At 57.0% G+C, this 24,320-nt stretch overlaps 2 protein-coding genes across 5 annotated transcripts; one reads left to right on the top strand and one right to left on the bottom strand.

The window, feature by feature from the left end:
• Positions 1-289: 289 nt before the first annotated feature.
• SLC15A3 (solute carrier family 15 member 3) lies at positions 290-11,987 on the top strand. 2 transcript variants are annotated; one of them, XM_061201810.1, is made up of 8 exons: positions 290-857; positions 3,839-4,128; positions 6,054-6,201; positions 7,650-7,760; positions 8,487-8,655; positions 10,115-10,273; positions 11,056-11,211; positions 11,692-11,987. In XM_061201810.1, exons 1-8 carry the CDS (start codon positions 300-302, stop codon positions 11,844-11,846), a joined length of 1,746 nt encoding a protein of 581 aa, XP_061057793.1. In that variant the 5' UTR covers positions 290-299; the 3' UTR covers positions 11,847-11,987. The 2 variants fall into 2 exon arrangements, with proteins under 2 accessions (XP_061057793.1, XP_061057794.1); XM_061201811.1 differs by lacking the exon at positions 10,115-10,273.
• TMEM132A (transmembrane protein 132A) lies at positions 11,905-24,205 on the bottom strand. 3 transcript variants are annotated; one of them, XM_061201808.1, is made up of 11 exons: positions 23,962-24,205; positions 21,290-21,504; positions 20,877-21,095; positions 19,788-20,119; positions 17,944-18,093; positions 16,680-16,878; positions 16,452-16,595; positions 15,167-15,369; positions 14,138-14,414; positions 13,603-13,794; positions 11,905-13,185 (listed from the first exon to the last, which is right to left on the bottom strand). In XM_061201808.1, exons 1-11 carry the CDS (start codon positions 24,059-24,061, stop codon positions 12,145-12,147), a joined length of 3,072 nt encoding a protein of 1,023 aa, XP_061057791.1. In that variant the 5' UTR covers positions 24,062-24,205; the 3' UTR covers positions 11,905-12,144. The 3 variants fall into 3 exon arrangements, with proteins under 3 accessions (XP_061057791.1, XP_061057792.1, XP_061057790.1); XM_061201809.1 differs by having other exon boundaries at positions 16,680-16,875; XM_061201807.1 differs by lacking the exon at positions 23,962-24,205 and having other exon boundaries at positions 21,290-21,658.
• Between the last annotated feature and the right edge of the window lie 115 nt (positions 24,206-24,320).

Raw genomic sequence — 24,320 nt, 5'->3', positions numbered from 1 at the left:
GAGGAAAGAGAAGGGTCGGCAGTGAGGAAGGGTAGAGGAAGGAAGAAGAGTTAGGGGTGGGAGGAGGGGAGAGGAGAGAATTAGGGAGCGGGAAGTAGAATCTGGGTAGCCCCAGAGGCCCGAGGGGGCGAGAAAGACAGGGAGAGGGGACAGGGGAGCAGAGGGGAAAAGGGAGAGGCAGGGGGACAAAAAGGGGTGAGAAAGGAGGGAAGGGAGGAAAAGAGAAGAGGGAGGCCGCGGGGGAGGGGCGGAGGGCTGGGGACAGGGTGGGGGTCTGAGAAGCGCAGCGGGGGCCCAGGATGCCCTGGCCGCGCGCCCCAGTGGAGCCCCGAGAGTCCGGGGAGCGCCGGCCGCTGCTGGAGCGCAGGCCGCGGGGGCCCCGACGGTGGTGGCGGGCGGCGGCGGCCGCGGTGCTGCTCGTGGAGATGCTGGAGCGCGCCGCCTTCTTCGGCGTCGCGGGCAACCTGGTGCTCTACCTGAACAGCGCCGACTTCCACTGGGCCGGCGAGCAGGCGTCCCGCGCCGCGCTGGTCTTCCTGGGCGCCTCCTACCTGCTGGCGCCCGTGGGCGGCTGGCTGGCCGACGTATACCTGGGCCGCCACCGCGCCATCGCGCTCAGCCTGCTGCTCTACCTGGCCGCCTCCGGCCTGCTGGCCGCCACCGCCTTCCCCGACGGCCGCAGCTCTTTCTGCGGCGAGATGCTCTCCCTGCCGCTGGGGCCCGCCTGCCCCTCGCCCGGCTGCCTGCACACCTCGCCCACCCCCTACTGCGCCCCCATCCTCTACGCGGTGTTGCTGCTGCTTGCCCTGGCCGCCAGCTCCGTCAGGAGCAACCTCACCTCTTTCGGGGCCGACCAGGTGAGTGGCAGGAGGGCCCGCCCCGTCGGGAGGCCCGGGGCGCGTTCGTTCGGAGGGAAAGCGATGGACCCGGGAGTCAAGAGGCTCTGGCTGCCAGCCAGCGTGATCCCTCTCCGGGCCCAGTTTCTTGATTTGAAAGAAGCTGTGGGGTTGGGGGTTTGGGGGTGCGGACCCCTACCACAAAAACGATGGCAACAATAGTGATAACCGTAGTTGGCCTTTGACTATGTGCCACTTTCAGTGTTTTAACTCATTTCATCCTCTTAACTACTTAGAAGGTAGGTAGTATTTTTATGTCCATTTTACAGATTAGGACACTGAAGTTTCAGGACATTTATCAGCCTGGCTGAGGTCTCATAGAGAGCAGGTCGAAGAGCAGGGTAAGGGTGGCTGCACTTCAGGCCCCACACCTTGAGCCCCATCGTGTGTTGTAGGGATCTAGAGGCTGGCGGGAGCCTCTTCCTGCCAGCTGTGCTAGAGGTTGAGTCAGGCCCACGTGTTCAGATCCCAACTCTAACACTCACCAGCCAGAGGCACTTGGGCCAATATCTTAACTTCTGAGCCTTTTTCTGTACCCTTTTGGACAGAACATGGCACATAGGAGAAATTCAATAGATATTTGTTAAATGAATGAGTAAATACTGTGTAATAACAGTATATAACTTGGCTATATATAGCTATGGCTCGTATATAACAGTATATAATATAACGTGGCTATATTTTGATAGCTCTACTCAGTGGGCTATTAGACAGTAATTTTTAAAAATATATAACGTGACTTGAGCAAAAGCAATGCAAAACTGCATACAGAATATGATTACAGCCATGTGAAAAGACCAGGTGTCAATAAAAGGGGGAAACAGGAGAAAATTGTGACAGTAGTGTGATCAGGTGCCACTGGACTAATTATACTTTTTTCCTAATTGTCTGTTTTAAAATGTTCTTTAATTGCATGTATTACAATCAGAAAGGGGACATTTTGGAAGGAATATTGCATCCAGCTGGCATCCACAATTCAGCATCCAACACAGTCTCCAGAGTCCTTACCAAGGAGTGACTCATCCAGCCTGTTTGGATTCCTTTGACGATGGGGGGATTCAGTGCCCCCAGGACAGCCCTGTCCATTTCTCAGCCACCACTGACCTTTCTGCAGACCAGGAGACCCCCAATATCTGCCAGTGGGAATCTCTCATCTTCCCTTAATTCTGCTCTTTCATTGACATCCCACTCCACCCCCAGGTGCCCTTGACTTCATTGACCTCCAGAGGGCCTCAGCCATCTACTGTCTCCTGTCTGTCCCTCCTCTTGGTGGCAGAATTGGTCTCTCAGAGGCTCGGCCACTGGGTAGCATGGACTCTGGGTGGGGCCAGGCCAGGCTGGAAGGCTGCCTGGGGGTCTGGCCTGATCCCTAGGACAGTTCAGAAACACTAGAATGATTTGAGGCAGGGATGGACATCATTAGATTAGATTTGAGTTCTTTAAAATGGCTCTGGTTACAGGGTAGGGAGTGGATGGGGGTAACACGAGTGGGCACACCAGAGCAGTGAAGGGGCTGCTGCAGAATTCGGGGGGGGGCAGTCGGATGGGGAGTGCGGTGGGGAGCGGGTGGCACCATCTGGCAGACAGCCATACCCAGGAACTGAGTGTTTAACACACTTGCTTATTTCAGAAAGGGCCATCCATCATTCTCGACAAAGTGGCTGCTCATTTTGGGAGAGCTCATTTATATCCTGAATGGGCTGCCTGGTCTTCCCCTTAGAGTTGCAATTGTCATATTCATTTATATCCAATTAATAAATGGAGTGCCTGCTCATAATGGGACTTATTCAATTTTCTGCTTGAAAGTCTACAGCAAGGATTCTCAGTGAGTGAGAGGCCCCTCCCTCCTCATCGCCAAGAAGACCCCTCAGAATCTCCAAGAGGATGCAGTTTTAAGTGCACCTATGTGGACTAAAATTTTACATTTGGAAAATGAACAAAATACATAGTTACCTTTTTCCTAATGCAACAACAGAAATTAAAGCTTGATAAAATCTTAACTAATGGATATATGTATCTCTGGGTGGAAGCAGAATAATGGATTCTGAGGTTTGGGGAGTTATTGAAACGGTGATGGGGTACAGAATCATTTATCTAGAGAGGTGACCTCCAGACATCACTGCTTTTAAAAAGTACAGATGCCCGGGCCCTGCCCCAGACCTGCTGAGTCAGAATCTGGGACCAGGGTCTAGGAGAGGTACGGGCAGCCAGTGCAGTTGATCCAAGCCAGCAGACCGGAAGGGGGCCTGGGGCCTGGCTGTTGCAGATTGATCCAAATCCTGGGTAAAGATTTTCAGCCCTACTGCCCTTGCTGGGGGGCCCAATTTTTTTTTTTCACCAGGCCAGAACCCGCTCTTGGGGCCGTGTCTGGGACCACTTCTGCTTTCCCTGATTATGCCAACTTTTTCTGACTGGGAGGCAAGTTGTGGTGGGAGCACAGTGGAAAACTCCATTGGCATCTTCAAACTGCAGAGGAAATTTTCAATTAGACTTCTAACTTCTCTTTCAGTAGTATGCACAAATCATATTTAATAGTGTGGAACAGACCTGAGACCTTGACTGGCTTTTTCCTGACTATGAAGGTGACACACAGTGTGGATTGCTCAAAGACAAAGGGATAAATCAGCTGGAAATGAACAAAGTGGCACCAGAGACATATGTTGTGTGTACTACTTAGTGACAATAAAAAAGCAATGTGTGTCAAGGGCAGGAAGAAACAGCTGTGTCAAAATGTCCTGATCGTTAACAGGTGACTCCCAAGAGAAGGGTTTATTCATTCATTCAACAAATATTATTGAGCATCTATTTAGTGATCGGGATGAGGAAAGTGCCAGAATGCCCACCCACTGATCCAAGAAGTGTCTCTGTGGGAGAGGGGGTACAGGCACACGGCAGGGTGCCCTCACACCTCCTTGGCCCTCACTCTCACCCTTGCCTGGCAGGTGATGGATCTTGGCCGCCATGCCAACCGCCGCTTCTTCAACTGGTTTTATTGGAGCATTAATGTGGGTGCCGTGCTGTCGTTGCTGGTGCTGGCCTTTATCCAACAGAACATCAACTTCCTGCTAGGCTACAGCATCATCGTGGGCTGTGTGGGCCTGGCCTTCTTCATCTTCCTCTTCGCCACCCCCAGCTTCATTACCAAGCCCCCCACAGGCAGCCAAGTGTCCTCCATGCTCAAACTTGCTCTCCAGAACTGCTGTCCCAGGCGGTGGCGCCGACACTCTGCCAGGTAAGGGGAGGGCTCTGGGTGAAGGGGCCACGTGATCCAGTTTAGAGACATTCTGGATCAGCTCCAATGGTAGCCCTTTATGATGACCAGCTCCCCAGTGGGCTAGAGCTGCCCGCCATGACTGAGGATATTGATAGAGGTCAGGGTGATGGTGGTGGTAGTGGCAGTGGACTAACTGTAGAAAGTATGAGGATGTTAATCATCTTGACAGTGATGGTGGCGATAAAGATAGGGATGATGGTGTTATTAGCGACAAGGAAGATAAACGCTGGCAATGGTGATAACCATGGCAGTAGAGTGGTGGTTATGAAGATGATCTACCAGTGAAGGTTGTTGGGATAGCAGTCTACACTACCTGGATATTAAGTATAAGAAAGGCTAGGATGTCCGCCAAACTGACTCCCTTTCCCATTAGCTGGCATTCAAGGGAGGAAGGTGCTGAATGGCCTTGCATGTGCACAATGGCTTCCTTTTGCCCCTCTCTTCCCTGAGTTAATTGACTACTTATGCTAAGCAAACCTGTCTCCAGACCTTGGACCCAGTTACAGCTCCTGTCAGTGGGACCTAGACGGAAAAGGTATAGAACATGCTTTCCGCCAACCTGGTGCATTGCTGTAAGGTTTTGTTCGAATGGTCCATTGCTGCCTAACTAACTAGCCCAGAACTTAGTGGCTTGAGCAACCACCTTTTTTTACCCCTCAAAATCCTGTGGGTAACTGGGCTCAGCTGGACAGTTCTGCTTCTTATGATACCACGGGGGGCTGCAGTCACTGAGGACTTGAAAGGGCCAGAACATCCAAGACGGCTCACTTTCCTGGCTGGCAGTCGACGTTGGCTGTCAACGAGGACACCTCGGTCCCCCTTCGTGTGGCCTTGCCCCCCAGGTGGCTGGAGCCTCTCCCGGCGAGGTGTCTGGGCTGCGAGAGGAGGGAGCATTCCAAGAGGGAATGTTCCAGAGGGCAAGAAGTGGAAGCTGTCTGTCCCTTGAAGGCCTTTTGGAGGTTTGGAGTCCCAGAGCATCACTCCTTCCTCAGTCTGTTGGTCAGTACAGTCACAGGCCAGCTCAGATTCAAGGGCAGGGCAGCTAAAATCCACCTGTTAGTGGAAGAGCAACATCACAGACTGGGTGGGGAGAAGCTGATGGTGGCCGTCGCACCACACCGGTGTCGTCCCTTTCGGAATCTCAAAGGATGGGGCAAGGCTCTTGGGCAAGTAGGGATTAGAAGCCTCTCAGGACCAAGGGCAAAGGGTAAAGGGTAAAGGTTGATCTTTCCTGTCTCCTAATAATGTTCCCTCCACCCCTACCTCTCCATCCCTTGTTCTGTAGGGAGAGGGCTCCCATGTTGCCTGTTGAGGAGGATGGACTTGGAGACTGCACTGGGGGAACTGGGGTGTCTCAAATTGTGACAGCCTCTCTCTCTGAGTCAGGCACGGACTGGGGCTTCCCTGGTTCCCATGGCACATCAACACTACGAGCCAAAAAATCCCCCAAGACTCTGCTCGCCACAGCCTCTGGTCTTGCTTTCCCCAGGACCCGAGAGGCCACAGCTCTAGGATGGAATGGGTCTTGATCGCCAATTCTGCCACAGGGATGACATTGATAGTATTGACAGTGGCAGTGCCAGCACTGAAAAAATAATGGTGATAGAATGAGAACTCTACCGAGGGGATGGCTTTGGTGATGGTGATGACCATACTAATGGTGATGATAGGGATGCTGGCATTGGTGATGATGGTGATGACGGCAAAAGGGATGCCGATGGTGGCGTGGAGGACGTGAGGGTGGCGATTTCCGAGATGATGTCTGTGATGGCCGGTGACAGGGGAGTGGGATTAAAGTAGGGGATGATGGGGGAGGTGGGAAGGCGGCCGTGGTGGTGGTGACGGTAGCAGCCATTTTATCTGCTGCCTCTATGGCCCCTCAGAGACCCTCCAGGCGCCCAGCTGCTGCCTGACCAGAGGTCTCCCCAGCCTGGCCCTTCCCCCCAAGAGGACATCGCCAACTTCCAGGTGCTGGTGAAGATCTTGCCCGTCATGGTGACCTTGGTGCCCTACTGGATGGTATACTTCCAGGTCAGCACCCCTACCCTTTCGCTCTGGAGGGACTGGCTCCCCAGGCCCCTCACTGGTCTCATCTCTCACGGTAGATGCTCAGGGTATGTGGAAAGGGGGAGGGGCTCACAAAGTGATCTGCTGCCACGTAGCAGCCCGGGTGGCGCCTGGCGCTAAGCCGTCCCAATAATTACTCTCTCTGGGTGGTAGAGCACAGGAGCTCTGGAGACGGGTCTGAGGCCCAGTGACTGAATAAGTCACCCCATCTCTCCGGGCCTCAGTTTCCTGTTAGACTAGAGGCTCTAACAGTTCTGCAGCATTCAGATTCTCCGACTTGGCAACGGAGGCCCAGAGAAGGTGTGTCGGTTGCCCGAGGCCCCACAGCAAGTTAGGGGCAAGCTCAGTGCCTCGAGTGCTTTGCAACAGCGGTTCCCCACCCTGGCTGTGCCTCAGAATCCCCTGCAGAGCTTTTAAAAAAATACAGATTCTCAGGTCCCACCGCAGACTACTGAAAGAGAATTGCTGGAGGAGTCTCTAGTGTAATAAACTTCTCAGATGATGCTGACGCTCAGCCAGGTTTGAAAACCGCTGCTTCCCGCCCGCTCCCCAAGGGGAAGGTTACTGCAGTGAATGTGTGTGCGGGTGTGTGGAGGGTGGGCAGCAGCCTAACCCCAGCCTCTAATCCCCAGTCCACAAGGTCACTGCCTCCCACACATGCTCTGCAGGAACCTTGTTGCGAGCTGCAGAGGGTCAGGGTCATGCAGGGCCAGCCTGCTACTTGGGGGTGGCACAGACGCAGAAGGTGTCTATGATGGGACATGTGTGTCCATGGTTGATCCCTAGTCGTACCAGTTGTCAGAATACTGACATCCTTCTATACCAGTCAGCAAACAGCTGCTGCCCTGAGCAACCCAAGTGCCCTCCTCTGGCCCCAGGCCCTCCTGCAGGATTCTCCCAGACCCCCCTCCCTCATACAGCAACTAATGGGATAACGGCCGGTATGGCGGGGCCCCCTGCAGCCTGCTCCTGCTGCTGTCCAGGGCCACTCTGGTGGGTCAGTGCCTACGCGGTCCCCAGTTATGTCAACCTGTGGGGCTCAGCTTGGCCTCAGTGTCAGATGAGCACTCCCTGCGGGGACAGCCATGCATTATCTTCCCCATGTCAACAAATATTTATCCACGCTTACTCCGTGCCAGGCCCTGGAGACAAGAATGTGGGCCAGACAGGCTGGGCCTGGGCTCTGGAGCAAAGCTGCACACACAGCCCTCAGGCCTGGGAACAGAGCAAAGGAAGCTCCCGGGGAGGGAGGAGGGTGGGAAGGTCACTTTCCCCTGAAGCTGGGCGAGGGGACAACTGCCCAGCTGCCCTGTGCTACTGCGGAGGAATGCCTGCCTTGGAGCTGGGAGCATCCTGGGATGGAGGTGGGGCGGCCAACTCCGTTCCAGCCTCACCTCCAGCTCTCTCGGCAGATGCAGTCCACCTATGTCCTGCAAGGTCTTCACCTCCAAATCCCGAACATCTTCCCAGACTACCCTGCCAACAGATCCGCGGCTCTGAGGGCCCAGGGCGGTGGCTACAAGGTGAGAGACACACATGTGTTCAGCCCCCACTTCAGGCCGGGCTGGGGGCTTCCTCCAAGAAAAGGAGGAAATGAAGCTGCCGCCACACTCCCGTCCCCCAGCGGCATGGCATCCTCGGGATACAGGAAACGCACCTGGAGGCCCAGACATCGTGCCAAAAGGCTCAAGTGCATACAAGACTTCAGGCCAGCTTCACTCCCACCCACTGCTGCTCTGAAGCGGGCCTCACTGCCCAGTTTGTACCAGGCCCTCAGATCAGGCACATTCAGGGGCATCCTCAACTTTACCTTGCTCCCTCCCTCTGTGGGACTCCTGGATGCTCAGATCTCTGCCTTTCACCAGGACTTTCCAAACCAGTTCCTTGGCATTTCAGAGACCCTTAAAATCAAAGATCTTCAGAGCTGGCAGATAAATGACATATCTGCTACTAGACGTCCCTTCCTTGCCCATGGCAGACATCACTAATCGATCATGGCATTCTTTCATGCTGAGCCCATGAACATTCCAGGCAGCCACTACCAATTGATAGAAGTTAAAGGAACCTATTTGCCATCCCCGATCTAATCCATCCCCTAGTTACACAGCTGAGGAGTGTGTATCAGGGGAGGGGAAAGGACTGCCTCTGGGTCACCCAGGGACAGTCTGGATGGAGTCCAGGTCTCCGGACTCCAGCCCAGAGCTCCTTCCGCTCTGCTAGCCTGCCTCTCTTGGTTCCTTCTTTCCCAGATCCCAGAAGCCTGGCTCCTCCTGGCCAACGTCGTGGTGTTGCTGATCCTGGTGCCTGTGAAGGACCACCTGCTCGATCCTTTACTGCTGCGCTGCAAGCTGCTTCCCTCGGCTCTGCAGAAGATGGCGCTGGGGATGTTCTTTGGTTTCACCTCCGTCATTGTGGCAGGTATGTCGGCCTGAGTGGAGGGCCTTGGGGAGGGGGCTGGCCTTTGTCTGCGGCTGGGGGGGAGGCTGGCTCCACCAGGGGCTGATGCTGAAGCTGTGGGCCTGGGCCAAGTACACCCTCCACCCGTGGGTGCCAGTCTTGGCTTCTGGAAGATGTGAGCTGAAAGAGACCCTCCTCCTTGAGTCCAGCCTCCCCTCGTTTTGACAGATGAGGAAACTCAGGCCAGGAGAGGAAAAAAGATTTCCCCCAGTGGGATGTAAGCTTCCTGAAGGCAGGGGATTTTTTTCTTTTTTATTCACTGCTATGAATAATGCACACGGGTGCTCAAAAAATGTGTTGAATGCATTTTCCAAAGACACACAGCCATTTAGCAGTTGGGGGACATTTTTCAAAAAGTATCTATTATTTATCCTCTTCCCTCTTCCATTTCAAAAGGATTTGAAGCCACTCATAAGAAAGAAGCTCTGGTAAAGAAGCCTTGCATGCTACTGCACAAACCTCAGCCCTTTTCACTTTGTGCCTTAATGATCCTGAAGTTACTTAGTGTCTTTGAGCTTCATCTTTAAAATGGGGAGAGTAATTCATTCAGACCCTGTGCAGAGGCCAGGCTCTACCCTCATGGAATGTGGTCTAGCAGGAGTGTTGTGAGGATTAAACAAGACGAAGTCGGTAAAGCACCCAGCACCATGCCTGGAACACAAGTAGGAGCCAGAGGAATTAAAGCTCAATAAGTAGTATTGTGTTGCAAGTATGAAGACCAAACTAGATTCTTTTTCAGCTACATGCTTTAGTGCATTTTGTCCTATTTCATCCTCACAATAATCCTGGGATTTTTATTCCTACTTCTTGCATAAGGGAACTGGGTCTCAGAGAGGTTAAGTGATTGGCCCAAGATCACACAGCTAGCCAGTGGCAGGACCAGGATTGGAACCCAAGTCACCTAATTCCGTATCTGGTGTTCATTCCACTAGAGCACAGCTGTCTCCTAAGCAGTGAAGGGGAAGGAGATAAACTAAACTTGAAAGCCAGGTTAGAAACGCTATTGTAATACTTGATGCTGCAGTACAGGAGTCATGTGATATCATGGGAATGGGGCTGGCTTTGAAACCGGACACGCTGGGGCGCAAATACAGCCCCAGTTACTTATCAGCTGTGTGACTCAGGGCTGATTGCTTAACCTAAATTTCTCTTTCTTATTTACAAGAATGCATATTAAATGCCTCGCCTATAACAGCCTCTCAATTAACGAGAGCTGTTACGGTTGTTGAGTGCAAAACCTAGTTCTGAGCTTCCTAGCAGCCAAGGCAAAAAGGGAAGAGCTGGAGGGCCAGTGTTCTTTTCCTTACACGCTGCCTAGTCAATGACTGGCTACTTAGTGAATACCCACTACATGCCAAGCTCTGTCATGGGCTAAGCTGCCTACAGTGGGCCTGACTGTAGCCCCTCTCCCCACCACCAGGAGTCCTGGAGATGGAGCGTTTAGAGTACATCAGTCACAACCAGACGGTGTCCCAGCAGATTGGGCACAACACATATTACGCAGCACCACTGTCCATCTGGTGGCAGACCCCTCAGTACCTGCTCATCGGGATCAGTGAGATTTTTGCCAGCATCCCAGGTACCCTGGCCCCCTCCCCTGCTCTCGCACGGGTGATGGGCTCTGCCTGGTGGTGCCTCGAAGTCAGAGGTCTCAGGGGCACACAGCCTCTGGAGCTTGTCTGCATGGAGGAAGGCAGGGTTTTCTGAGCGGGGCTGCAGTCACCCCGTGGGGTCTTATCAGCACTGGTTTGTGCCAGGCACTGCGATAGGCAGTGGGGATCAGAGGTGAATAAGACATTTCCCATACCACCTTCCCCCACAGTCCCCCTGGTGCCATGTTCCCCACCCTCTGTGACTTTGCGGTTGCTGTTCCCTCTGCCTTCCCATTTCCCAGATTGGAAGTGAACTCCCATTTCCCCTTCAATTCCCAGTCTAACTGCCCTCTCCTCCATGAGGCCCTCTCCAAGGCCTCGGGGCAAAGGGGGTCCCCTCTGTCTTCCCTTTGTTCATGTGGCCCAGGGCAGAGGGAATGGGGCGGGGGAGACACTGGGAGATTTCTGAGGTTGAATCAAAATGATTTGATGATGCTGCTGAAGGTGGGCAGAGAGGGTGAGAGAGAGAGAGGATGAGGATGGGGCTTCTGTCACTGAAATGGGAGACCCAGGAGGAAGGGGAAGAGGGGAGACAGAGCAGTGTGGGAGCATCCAGGTGGAGGTGTTCAGGGGGGATGAGCAGGGCAGAGGCAAGGGGTCACCCAGGGGAAGCCAGGAGGGAGGCCTGGCTGGGGGAGGGGAGGGCTGTGGCCCAGCAGGCTCTGCTCCTCCACCAGCCCCTTGGGTCGTCCTTCCTCCCTCTCTGCAGGCCTGGAGTTTGCGTATTCAGAGGCCCCGCGTTCCATGCAGGGCGCCATGATGGGCATCTTCTTCTGCCTGTCTGGGGTGGGCTCGCTGTTAGGCTCCAGCCTGGTGGCACTACTGTCACTGCCGGGGGGCTGGCTGCACTGCCCAGAGGATTTTGGTGAGTGTGGGGGCCCTCCCTGGGAATGGGACATGGGTGGAGGGCGACTTGGAAAGGTGATGGCAGCTGCCAAGTGCTTTGACCCCAGGCAGATGGAAATGGCACGCTAGACTCAGAGCAGGGCTCTCGCCCAAACCCGGCCCAGCGCCCACAGCATGGTCCTGTCCTGAGCCTCAGGTACCCTAACCGTCCAAAAGGAATCAGTGAACTCAGCAGACCTCCAAGGCACCTTCCTGCTTCCGGAACTCTGCCATTCTGGCTAAGGGTCACCTTTCTCTGTGGTACTTATGTTTTAAGCCCCTGAAAGAACAGCAAGCTACCAGGACATTGTAGACGCCACAGGAGACACCTAGGGCAGCCCGATGCTAGTGGGCTATCTGCCCTGTGTTTTCAGACCCCACCCACTGCCCACTTCGGCTTCAGCTGCCAACGCTGGGGGAGCCCTGCCCTGACCCGAATGCCAACCCCTCCTTTCCCCAGGGAACATCAACAAATGCCGGATGGACCTCTATTTCTTCCTGCTGGCCGGCATTCAGGCTGCCACGGTCTTGCTGTATATCGGGATCGCTGGTCGCTATGAGAGGGTGGCCCAGGGCCCAGCCTCCCAAAGCTGTCCAAGGAGGGACAGTGGTTGAACACGGCCCCCACTCCCCCCCTTGCCTCTCTCCCCCAAGAGACAGCCGCAGGCCCAGCTGGGGTTTCCTTCTCAGTTTATTCTGTACCCAACATTAGGATGAAATGGTTCTCATAAATAAGGGCCATGAGCCCTTCCTCACGACCGTGGTCCATGACAAGGGGCAGGGCAGCGGGGGCCTGGGTGGGAGTCCTTGCGAGGGACCAGGCAGGGGACTCGCATCCACAAGCACCAGAGGATGAGCAGGAGGCTGCCCAGGGTAGAGGCCGACAGCGCCGGGCCAGGCAGGCTGGGGAGGGTCAGGAGCTGCCCCGGATCCGCTCCATGTAGCTGCGCAGTTCCTCGGGGTCCTTCAGCCCCATGTCCTCACACACCCAGCGGATGTCCTCCTCGCCCGCCACCAGGATGGACTGCACGGCAGGGGCCCCCACGGGCTCCTCGGGCAGCTGGGCTGGGGGTGCTGGCGCAAACGTCACAAACTCTACTCGCTTCCGCCGCCCCCCGGCTTCCTTCCTGGCCAGGGTGCTCGAGGAGCTGGTGCTGCCCCCAGCAGGGGCCTGGGCCAGGGTCAGGGCCTCCCTTCCTCCCCCACTCTCGCAGGGGCAGCCCCCCTCCCCCTTGGGCAGGCCAGGGGACTGCCGGTCCAGCTGGCGGCTCAGGTCCTCCTGGTCAGTGCCCAGCCAGACCCAGTTGTGGGGCTGGGGGGAGGCAGGGTCAGCAGCACCGTCGGGTGGCTCCTTGCGCTGGTAGCGCAGCATGAAGACCACACCATTGACCAGGAAGATGAGGATGGCCAGACAGAAGATGCCCAGCAGGGCGTACATGCCCAGCTCTAGCTCGGTGACCCGCTGAGGGGCGGGGACCATCTCCTCCTCTTCCTCCTCCTCCTCCCTAGCTTCTGCCTTCTCCTTCCCGGCCTCCTCCTCTGCCGGCTCAAACTTGTGCCTCACATCCCCGCTGCCCCCCACACTGCCTGCCGCCCGCCGTTCTCCACCCACGCTGGCCTCTGGGGCCGGTGAGCTCTGAGCTGGGCTGGATGGGAGGGCAGGGGCTGGGGTGGGAGCAGGGGACAGCCCTAGCCAGGCGGTGCCAGAGGCCAGGGGCACACGGTGGCGGCCCCGGCGGCAGGGCTCAGGCGGGTGCAGAGCCACATGCAGGGGCAGCCCCTTGACGCCCGCCCCACTCACCACCACCCCGAGTTGGGCACCCCGCTCATAGGCTGGCAGCACAGCACCGGGCTCCTCGGCCGAGACGGACAGTCCCAGGTCACGGTGGTTGTAGAGCTCAGCAGGGGCCAGGGTGTGGTCAGAGAAGGACAGCCATAGGGAGAGGGCCACCTCCTGTCGGGCACACAGACACAGGCAGAGACACGCGAGGGCACGCACGCATGCACACAGAGACCACTCCCACAGAGACAGGCCACACGGAGGAGGAGAGACCAGAGAGAAAACAGACACAGGCAGAGGGACAAAACACAGGGAGAGAGGGGACACGCGTCAATCACCTGTCTTCTACTCAGCCCCGGGGTCTGAGTCATTGGGAGGGTCCTCAGTTAGAGCCATCTAATAACCTCCCACTGCCACACTCTAGCCAGCCACTGCTTGATCACCTCCAGCCGCAGAGAGCTCACTACCTTACAGGGAGTCAGTCCTCATCCTGAAAACCCTAAGGTGAAGGGTGGAGGTACCTCCCATCCCCCTGTTATCAATCCCCAGCTGGAGATGTTGACCTCATCCCCCTGACCCCCCAACTGTCACCTGCTTTGGGGCAGGAAGGGCTGACTGTGCCCAGCACGTGGCTGTGACCTCCCCGGGGTGGGCAGTGCTCTGGCTTAGGGCAAGTGAGATGCCCATCACTGGCTGCACCCGCAGCTCCAGCACCGAGACCTTGTCATCCGTCACAGCCAGCACCTGCTCCCCCAGGATGGAGTCAGACAGCGGGGAGCGCACCTGAGGGTGAGAGGGAGTTGGAAGTGGGGGGGCCTCGTACACAGACAGCCTCCGCCCTCTGAGAGCCCAGCACCCTTACAAAGGGATCTGGTTTGTGCTCCCAGCATCTGCACAGGCTGCTTTCCCACCTTTGGCACCTCAAGACCTGGCTCCCACATACCCAACCCCAGCCCTTCATACTTTGAGGACTTCCCCCGTTACACGGGCCGCCCTATTCTGACCCAATCCCCAACCCCCCTGGGTTCATACCTCCCCAGGTACACCCTGGGCCTTCCGACACTCTTCACACCTGCCCATTAACACTATGGGAGTCACCTACACCCTTTTCAGGCCGTCTGCTCACCTCGATGGAGGTGACGCCGGGCTCCCGGCCCACCAGGACGCGGCCTCCCTCCAGCGAGGCTACACTCGGGTCCTGCACGCGGGCGTGCGGCGCCACGAGGTGGGACACGTCCAGCAGCCAGTCCGGGCCGAGCAGGTGGGTGAGGCGGCGGCCGCCGTCCAGCGGGTGGGCCGCGAAAGGGACGAGGAAGCGCACACCGGCGCGCTGGTACTGCAGGCGGCAGCCGCGGACGCGCCGCTCGGCCTCCTCCGCCCCTGCCGCCTCGGGCTCCAGCACCCTGCGGGGAGCGGCGGCCCGGGGGCGGGGCGTCAGCGCGGGCCCCGCCCCTAGCCGGCCGAGGGCCCCGTCCAAGGGAGGCCCCCGGCTCCTAGTGGGCGCACGTTCCCCAAGCCCCGCTCGCAGCCGCACCTCCGTGGTTAGGTCCTTCCACCTGCAGGCGCCGCACCCCAGTCCCATTTCTGACTGGTGCCTTTGCCTATGCATCAAGCCGCTCTCGCCCTCCTCTTACTCCTAATTGGAACTCTGGTTATGCGTGACGAGACCCTCTCTTATGGGGGAGACCCACGGTGCTCACTCTCTGGAGGGCCTGGGAGCTCAGATTCCAGAGGCCTGAGGCCACCTCGTCCCTGGGCTCTGGTGGGATCCCCTCAATATTTACTAAGTGCCATCTTAGGCTTTGAGGACACAGCAGGGAACAAAATAGACAAAATCCCCTCCTTCAAGGGCTTACATTCTAGGAGAGGAGTGTGGAGGGTAGTCAGACCACAAACAAGATTAATCAGATCACGTGGTATGTTAGAAAGTGATACGTACTATAGAGAAATAAGGCAGGGAAGGAGGAGAGGAGTGGAGGTCGGCAATCACAAACAGCGGTCAGAAGCTGGGTGATGGGCGGGCAGGGGGAGAAGGAACCGCAGGCAATCGGGCAGTTTTTCAGACCCCAGCTCGGGCTTATGGCTGTGTCCCCTGCACCCTCAGTCCCAGAGCGACTTCGCCAAGGCCTGCCAGCTTCCCCAGGGCTCCACCTACCCTTCCGCTGGGCCAGGTACCCTCCAGCCTCGGACCTGCTCGAGGGTGCTGTCGGTGAGTTCAATGCGCAGGGGCAGCAGCGGGGCCCACACGGTCAGCCGCAGCGAGGCCCGCAGCCGGCGCCACCAGAAGTCCACCTGCACCCCCTGAGCACCCCGGCTCTCCTTGCCAGCCACAAACACAGCGTCACAGGCCTCGGACACCTGTGGGAGGGCAGAGGACAGGGGGTGGGCTCAGCCACCCGGGACAGGTATGGACCGGGGGGCATCTCTTGACCCCCATGCCATAAGAAAGGGGTACGATTGAAATTCATTCTGTATTTTTCTGTAATGCGTGTCCTCAGATTAAGATTTCCCCATGCAGCCAAGATCCATTCCCCTGGCAGGAACAGCCCTTCCCTGAGTTCACCTGGGGCTCAGCTGGGGGAACTGGCTATTTGCACAGGACAAAATCTCCTGGCAGAGGAGGGTTTGAATCCACAACTTTGGCTCCTCGTTAGTGCTGGCCTCTGGCTTTGGTGCTGGAGCCACCAGGTACGAGTGGGTAGGCAGAGGCTGAGGGCAAGGCAGACCTATCTGCCTATCGGCAGACTGTGAACCCTCAGGTAGGAACCACTTACACAGAGACAAAGTGCTGGCACAGGTAGCCAAAGACACCTCCACTCAGGCGGCCAGAATTTAGGAAATGCAGGCTCTGGGCTTCCCCTCTTAGGGGAATTCAAAATGGGGAGTGTTGCCCTGCCTTTTTTTTAACCTCATGGGTCATTATGAGGCTCCAATAATAATAGTTGTCATTATTTTTACCATTTGATAATGATTATATTGTATTATGATTATAACAGCAATAGCTGCTGTTGTTCAGCCCCTGCTCTCTGCTGGATACTGTCTTAGAGTGCTTTTAATTCTTACAACATCCCTAAAATAGATTCCCATTTTAAAGCTTAGGAAACGGAGGCTCAGAGAGGTTGAGACTTGTCCACAATCTCACAGCTAGCTGATAACAAAGATGGGCTTCAAATGAAAACTTTCCCACCATAAAGTACATGCCCTTAACTCTCCCACGTCAGTTCATTAGCCAGTGCAGTAAGAACGTGAAAGTGCCTAAGCTGGGGGTTTGGGGGTTGCACAGCTCCCACTTGACTCTGGAGAGAGTTGGTGGGACCAAAGCTGTGGTTCCCCTCATGAGGTTACTGGTGTCAAGAAGAAGCTGTTCTCTTGGGGACCTGAGTGGGGAAGGAGGAACGCTGTGTGCGCCACACGTTCACACACGCATACGTGCCACTCACCTGCAGGACCTGTGTGTTGGCTGACTCGCAGCCGATGTGCTCTGTCACCTCCACCAGAGCTCCGCCACTGTCCACGGTGACAAGGCGCACAGGGACGTGCCGCGGCACTCCAGTCAACGGCGCCGTGTTCACCAGCTCCTCAGCCTGGGGGTGCAGGAGGAGCTCAGCCCCAAGCTCTTCACCTCCCTTGGCCCCCAGCCTGTCTGGGAAGAGCTGGGGACCCCTTACCTTGGCCAGTGGGACGAGGGCTCTTATGTCCCGCTCCGACACCAGGATCTCCCACACCATTTTGTCCTTCTCTGCTTCGGGGGCCTGGCCTGGGTACTCCAGCTGCCATGTGACAGGGCGAGTGACCGCCACGCCCCCGCTAGTGCCATTCTCCACCAAAAAGTCCACCCACAGGAACTCGGACAGTTCAAGGGGGCTGCTGGCCAGAAGAGAGAGAATCTGAGTGCTTGAGAGCGGCCAGGCACTGTTGTGAGCACTTCCTGTATTCGTGAGGTAGGTCCTACGATTATCCCCATTTTACAGATGAGGAAACTGAGGTCTGGAGGTTATGTAACTCGCCCAAGGTCGCACAGCAAAAAGTGGTAGGGCTGGGATTAAACCCAAGCATCCTGGCTCCAGAGCCCAAGTTCTTATCCGCTCAAGATCCATGGAGCCACTTTACCAACCCCTAGAATGCTTGCTGGCTCTCCTGCCTTCCTGGGCCCCCTGCACTCAGGCCTCTGTCTTCCACAGCCATTGGGGTGGCATGAAGCACCAATGTCAATTTTTACCAAGTAGGAAGATTCACTTCCCAGTCCCAGAACTGGCACTTGACACCTTGAATAATAAATAACCTCACGGTTTCCTTTGATCAAGCACCTACTATGTGCCAGGAACCAGCCTAGACGCTTGCTGGGTGGTACCTTATTTTCACAAACCCTAAGGGATGCTTCATTATCCCCATTTCACAAGTGAGGAAACAGAGGCTCTGGTGGGGTAGGGCGGGGGCGTGCTTAACTGGCTTGCCCAAGTTATTTATCCAAAAAGTGTCAGAACTAGGATTCAAACAGGGGCTACAAAGCGCATGGCCTTGACCCAGACTCAGGGCATGAATAAGAAGAGTTCATAAGTGTTAAGAACTGCAACTGGGCTTCTGGGGGAATATTAATGGCCTGGAAAAAGGGACCCATTTGGTGGTAGTGGGAGGCAGGGTAGCTGCAGTGAGGGTTGTGACTGGGTGGCCAGGATAGATTGTCATCACCTGGAATAAGACTCATAGACACTCACTGTACCTGGCACGTACCTGGGGATGGATAAATAGTAGCTGAATGAACAAAAGATATATCTGCTTTGTGCTGCTTCCTCGAAGGAGTCTGCTCTTGTGCCTGCCTACATGGGAATATGGGGGCCGGCAGCCCCCTCCCCTCGGGCCCCCTAAATCTGCCCACTAGCACTCTAGTACCATCCCTCCCCGCTCTACCCCTCGTGGGAGGGAAGTACCCACCTGGAGTCTGGCCCCGCGGGCCTGTCCCGGTGGCAGGCGATGAGGGTGGTATGGTGCTTGGAGCCCTTGAAGCGGTCCAGCTTGGCAGTCCAGAGGGCTGGTTGGGCTGGGCGGGCAGCTGTCACATGCAGCCCCTTCTTTACCTTGATTCTGGGGAAGGGGACACAGGTCCAGTTTGTCAGGGGGGTGCTGAAGTGTGGACTGGATCAGAGTGGGAAGATAAGGGACTCCAGTCTGAATCTCCTCGCCATCCTCTGACCCACAAGGACCGCATCTCATGGCAGGTCCTGCCACACAGCTCTCCCCCATTCAAAGACCACTTATGACTCCCCACTGCCCACAAGGTCAAGTCTTAGCCTGGCATCCGAGGCCCTCCAGGGTCTGGTCCAGTTTCTTCTTTGGCTGTGACATCTCTCCACGCACTCTTAGCTTTAGCTGCACCCAAAGTACACGAGCACGGTGCCCTTCATGCCTCTAAGCCTTTGCTCAGGCTGTGCCTTCAGCCTGGTCTGCCCTTCCTTTCTTCACCTGCTTATTCTTCAAGTCTCCAGCAACACAGATACCATTTCCTTTATTAAGCTCTCCCTGTGGCAGGATGAATTTCCCCTGCCTCCACCCCACTAACCCCAGCCCCTGCAGCACTTTGTACCTTCATCAGAGCATATAATCCAGTCCATGCCCGTCTAATCCCCTTCCCTACCACTAGGGGTCCCTTAGTGCCAGAGGGGGACGGGGCCTTGCTCTTTTCTGAAGGTCCAGAGTGGAGACACAGGGATTGGCATATTTTAAGTGTCTAGGGAGATCTAACAATGATACGAGTGAGAGAGGAGGGCATGAGAGACAGGGAGATGGGACAGGCACCTGTGAGACACAGGGATGGGACACACACAAACCCGATTATGGGATAGGCAAGTCACGCTCTGCAAATCCTTGGCAGTAGTAAGACTGGGGTAGGGGGGACTTCCCTGGTGGGGCAGTGGTTAAGAATCTGCCTGCCAATGCAGGGACACGGGTTCGAGCCCTGGTCTGGGAAGATCCCACATGCCACGGAGCAACTAAGCCCGTGTGTCACAACTACTGAGCCTGCGCTCTAGAGCCCCGTGAGCCCCAACTACTGAGCCTGCGCACCACAACTCCTGAAGCCTGCGCACCTGTGCTCCGCAACAAGAGAAGCCACCACAATGAGAAGCCCGCGCACGGCAACGAAGAGTAGCCCCCGCTCGCCGCAACTAGAGAAAGCCCGCGCGCAGCAACAAAGACCAAACGCAGCCAAAAATAAATAAATAAATAAATAAATTAAAAAGAAAAAAAGATTGGGGTGGGGGACGGCTGGGGGTGGGGCACTTCTTGAAGAAAGGGACAGGAAGGAGGGCCTTCCTATGGGGAGGAGCCAGCTCTGTCCAAAGGCTAAGGACCCATGGTGAGGGTGGTAAGAGGGAAAAGATGCAGATGAATGGGACTAGGGCAAATGCCTCTGCCGGGGCATCCCAGCATTAACCACTCCCAGGCACCGCACTTTCCAGTTTTTAAGCCCTCTCCCGTTTCCCCTCCCTGGAGCCGCAACTGCCCTGTGGGCAACGTTAGCCCACTGGACAAAGGAGTCTCAGGGAAGTGCCAGGGGAGGGGAGCTTCCTCCTTCTGATTCCAAGTTCAGGGCCGTGCCCAATCGCCGGGTCCTGCCTGCTGCCAGGGCAATCACAGTGCTTGGCCTGGAGGGGGTATGGCGGACCCATGTTTTGCGGAGGTCAAGGATTCCACTAAAGACCCCAAGAGGAAGAGGTACCTGCGCAGTCTTCCTGCAGAGGTTCCGGCCTCTGACCCGCCCCCAGGGGCCCGGTGCTCACCGCAGGGTCAAGACGCTGGCTGTGAAATTGTGTTGAAGCAGGAGGGCGGCACTGAAGAGCTGGCCGGGCCGCACGGGCATGTCAGGCACCCGCAGAGTCACTGCCTCATCCAGGGGCACCTCTTGGTACTGTGGGGGGTCTGCGGGGCGCAGCTCCACGTCGCCCACTGGGAGGGCCTGCTCCCCAGGGTCCTCCTCCCCGCCGGGGCCGCAGCCCCCAGGGCCCTCGGCTGCCGGCTCCAGTGTGTAGGCCAGCTCGGCCCGCGTGGCCGAGCCGGGGGAGAACCAGTGGGAGGGGAACTCCAGCTCCACTACACAGGCGCCCAGGGATGGCTGCAAAGACACAACGGCCATGGTCAGCGTGGCGGGGGAGGGGAGTCCCAGCACCCAGGGCGGGAAACCCAGAGCTGCAGGGGTCCATGAGAGCAGGGCCAGCACGGGCCGCAGGCGCATCCCACGTGACACAGCCAACTGGCAACGCGACTGAGGCTAGGTCTCAGAACGCGTCCACTGGCCGTTCTTCCACCTTTGGGAACAGCCTCATTCCAGAGGGAACCAACCCCAACGCCTGCCCCTAATCATGCTCCAGGACCGCCCTGACGACCACTCAGAATCCTCAGGCTTCTCAGAATCCCACAGCCCACAGAACACCTCTCTCCAGTGGAATCCTGTGCTAGACTGCAAAAGAGCAGAAATTGCAATAATAAAAGTAATGCTAACAATAATACAAACACTCACTGAGGGATTGCTCTTGTGCCAGGCATTGTGCCAAAAGCTATTCTTGCACCCATCTCATTTATTCTTTATTCCAACTCAATATGAGGTAAAAATTGTTATTATCCCATTTTACTGATGAGGAAACAGCCTCACAGAGGTTACGTTACTTGCCCAAAGTCATGTACAATGGACTGAACTCCTTAAGGGGCCCTAAATAAGAGCGACCCGCGAAAGCCAGCAGAGCAGGAATGGAGTCAGGTGGTCCATGACCTCCAAACCTCCCAGGAGTGGTGAGCCCTCTCTTCCCTACTCCGGGACCACCCTCTGGCGGACACAGCAGCAGGGCCAGCCCAGGTGGGGCCCTCCCACTCACCTGGAAGCGGCAGGCTTGGTGAGCAGTGCCTGCAGGATGTGTGGCGTGGAGCCGGGCACAGGGCAGGCTGCCAGGCCCCGGGGGCCAATCCTGCCCTTTGAGGTGGAAGAGGACGCGGGCGTGGGGCTCCGCTGGAGTCACAGCCACTTCCACTGACACGGCCCGCACGTCCCACGGGACTGGCCGTTGGTGTGGCTCAGTGACCCGAGGAGGGACCACCTGGAGGGAGAACGGGGGTGCTCAACAAAGCAAGGGGTGGGGAGAAGCAAAAACTAAGGCTGGCAGGAGAGAGCCTTTATGGGCCTCCTTTTCCCCCTCTGGAAAATGGGGAGCACAGCTAGGGCTGAGCCACACACAGCAGACCTTGGCTCTGAGTCCGGTTAGCCCAGGAGACTCTGGTGGCCCCTCCTTACCTGCTGAGTGGCGAAGGGTGGGTAGGAGGCCCGGAGAAGTGGCTGGGCCCTGGGCCAGGGCTGCAGGAGCAGAAAGGTCTCAGATCGGGAGCCCAGAGAGGAGTTGGCAGGTGGATAGCGGCCCACCTGCTGCACACGGAAGTGCTCGGGGGCATCCAGGAGCTCCAGGGCCGCCGGCAGGTAGACTGGGTCCAGGGGGTCCTGGTCACACTCCACTGAAGAGGGAGAAGGGGGAGGGATGGTGACAGCTTTAGAGCAGGCAGGGGCTGAACTCAGCTTTGTCCCGGGGCACAGCAGTGGTGGGCGATGGAGGAAGAAAAGGGTTGTAAATGTCCCATCCTCCCAGGGTGTCGGGGGGAGTCTCCCCATTTCACAGATGAGGTAACTGGGACCAGGATTTGAATCTACATCCAGGACTGACTGCCAGCTTCTGAGTCATTCCTTCTTCTGCCTTCCACAGATCCAGGCCTTCCTCACGCCAGCAGAACCTTCTCAATGTCTCCTCCTCTCCCATTCCTGCCCCCTACCTACCTGCCTCTGACACCAAGGCATTTGTGGGGTACAGACCTCCCCAGACAGGGTCTATGTAGTAAAAGATGGTGATGAGGTGAGTTTTGTAGAAGTAGAGACCCTTTCTCAGCCCCTGGGTCCTTGGCCAGGCTTGGCTGGGCATCCACCCCACCTCCCTCTGCATCATCACCATGGCAACCTTGCACTGGTTTCCCGAACTTGCTCCCTTCTACCCCATCCCAACTGGGTATTGGAGTGCAAGTCTAGGATGGGGAAGGGGGGCGGGAACCATAAGCTTGGGGAGAGAGTCAAAGTATTCAACCAACAGTCAGAAGGGCAAAGGACCCCTAAGACCATTTGGTTTGTATCAACTGACTATTAGTTAGCCCTAAAAATAATAGTTAACATTTTTTGACAGCAAGCTATATGTTGGCTACTATTTTAAATACTTTACATGTAGTAACTCTTTCGGGTTTTGTAATAGCTCTGAGAACTAGGTTCTATTAATATTAATCCCATTTTATCGTTGTAGAAAATGAAGCTGAGAGGTTCAGGGACTTGCCTGGGGTCCCACAGCAGGAACGTGATGGAGCTGGGAGTCAGAGCCCAGGCACCAACCATTACACACCCTGCCTCTCCACCCTCCACCTCTCTCCACCCTGTGCTGCTTTCCACCGTGCACCCTGTGGGCTTCATTCCCTAGAGTGTGGGTCTCTCCTCCTCTGCTGGGCAGCGCCTCCCTCCTCCTTCAGGGTCAAGAGTCATTGTCACCTCCTTCTTAAGGAAGCCCCCTTGATTGCTTGCCCTCTCACCAGTCCCCTCAGTCTTCTGCACCCCTGAATTAGTTATCTTCCTGTCTGTCGGCTGGGGGCCTTGTCTTACTCATCCCAGCATCCCCCATCCCTGGAGAGGATGTCCTGGGAGCCTGGAGACCTGTGTTTACGTCCTAACTCTTCCTCGGTTAGGCTTGGGTCAGTCATTTAACATCCTGGAGCCTCAGTTTCCTCACCTGTAGAACGAGCGAGCATTTAGTGACACGGTGGACAGGGGAGGGCTTTGTAAACTATGGTGCACTGTCTGGAGGAGGGATTATTGCTGCTGCATAATAGATGTGACAAGGCTTTCCTCTTCTCTCTGTGTGAGGGGTTATTAGGGCTCCTGCTGGGTCCCCTGGGGAGGGGAGCAGGTGGCTGAAAGCAGCCCTAAAGCCAGTTCGCTCTCAGCCCCACTGCTGGGCTGGGGGACGTGATGGTTTCAACCTCCTTCTAGACCCTCCCCAGCAAGGAGCATGTGGCTGAGAAGCTCCACTCCCCGCGCCCCCCACCCCCAAATGTAACAGGTGAGTGACTATGGCTCCCTGGGGGCAGACCCTGGCTTCTGGTCCTTCTCCTACTCCATACTCCACTGCCTGGATAATTACAAGATGCTCTGTGGCCTGACTCCCACGGACTCGCATCACTCAGAGCTCAGCTCTCTTGTGGGGGGAGGGGGGCAGGGAATGCCTCGCTCTCTGTGGCATCATCCACCTAGCAGCCTCAGCCCACGCCAAGGGCAGTCTGCCTCCCACGCAGGGGCACAGGGGAGGCGCTGCCCCTTCCTCCAGTGATCCCCATACTCAGGAAGGCACCGATGAAGTAATTCCAAGGTCAAAGAGCTCCTTGGGGCAGGGGGAAGGCGGCTGCGGATCTCGCAGGTCCTGGGCAAAGGGTCTGCTTCCCGTTCCGTGGGGGCTGGGTTGATGGTTGCGGGGAGGAGGCCAGGAGCCACGGGGCTACAGCTCTCTGTACCGCAGATTAGGGAGCTTGTGCGTGCGAGGCAGGGGGCAGCCAGGTTAGACGTCGCGACTGGAGGGGAAACTCGTGGAAGGTGCGGGGACACGGCGAGGATGGGGGGATGACGGTGAGAGCCCGGGGACCCCGCTGGCCTTGGGTCAGGAAGAAGTTGCCAGGTTATGCAAGTGAGGAAAGCCATAGAGGCGCGAGGCTGGGGGCCAGATCCCAGGGGTAAGTCCTCTCCAACCCTCAGGGCACGCTGCGGGGCGACCCGGCTCGGGGTTTAGTCCCAGAACTCGCGGGTTCCCGGCTCCCGAGCATCCCTCGCGCTCGGCCTCTGCTCGGGCCCGGCTGCCCCTCGCCCCGCCCCGCCCCTCCCCTCCCGCTGACCTCTCACGACGTCCAGGGCGAGGGCCACCAGCAGGCAGAGCCAGGGGCCGCAGGGCCCCCGGGGAGCCGCTGCCCCGCGCCCCGCCATCCAGACGTTCATCCTTCCCACGCAAGGCCGGGACTAGGCGGGCGGCTCAGGTGGCCGCGGTCCTCCCGGCATCTCCCGGCCCGACCGGGCCGGCTGCGTCCCCGCCGCCCGCCAATCCGCGGGCCCGCCCGCCCCGCGGCTGCAGTTCCCAGACAATGGAGCGGGAGCTAGAGCTGGAGCAGGAGGGTGGGAGGGAGCGAACGCGGCTCACGGGCTGCCCCTCAGCCCCGCCGGGTCCTAGTGCCCTACGGATGCCGAAGCCCCAAGCGCC

This window comes from Eubalaena glacialis, chromosome 10, assembly GCF_028564815.1.
Source record: "Eubalaena glacialis isolate mEubGla1 chromosome 10, mEubGla1.1.hap2.+ XY, whole genome shotgun sequence".
Taxonomy (NCBI): domain Eukaryota; kingdom Metazoa; phylum Chordata; class Mammalia; order Artiodactyla; family Balaenidae; genus Eubalaena; species Eubalaena glacialis.
This window is presented reverse-complemented; position numbering and strand designations above follow the sequence as displayed.

Coding starts and splice junctions, on each gene's coding strand:
- TMEM132A (XM_061201807.1), bottom strand. CDS start 21,658: ATGGGGAGACTCCCCCCGACACCCTGGGAGGATGGGACATTTACAACC. Junction 15,370..16,451: donor CCAACACACAGGTCCTGCAG/GTGAGTGGCACG, acceptor GCCCTCCCACAG/GTGTCCGAGGCCTGTGACGC. Junction 13,186..13,602: donor CCCTTCCTGCCCCAAAGCAG/GTGACAGTTGGG, acceptor TGTGCCCGACAG/GAGGTGGCCCTCTCCCTATG.
- SLC15A3 (XM_061201810.1), top strand. CDS start 300: ATGCCCTGGCCGCGCGCCCCAGTGGAGCCCCGAGAGTCCGGGGAGCGC. Junction 4,129..6,053: donor TGGCGCCGACACTCTGCCAG/GTAAGGGGAGGG, acceptor ATGGCCCCTCAG/AGACCCTCCAGGCGCCCAGC. Junction 8,656..10,114: donor CACCTCCGTCATTGTGGCAG/GTATGTCGGCCT, acceptor CCCCACCACCAG/GAGTCCTGGAGATGGAGCGT.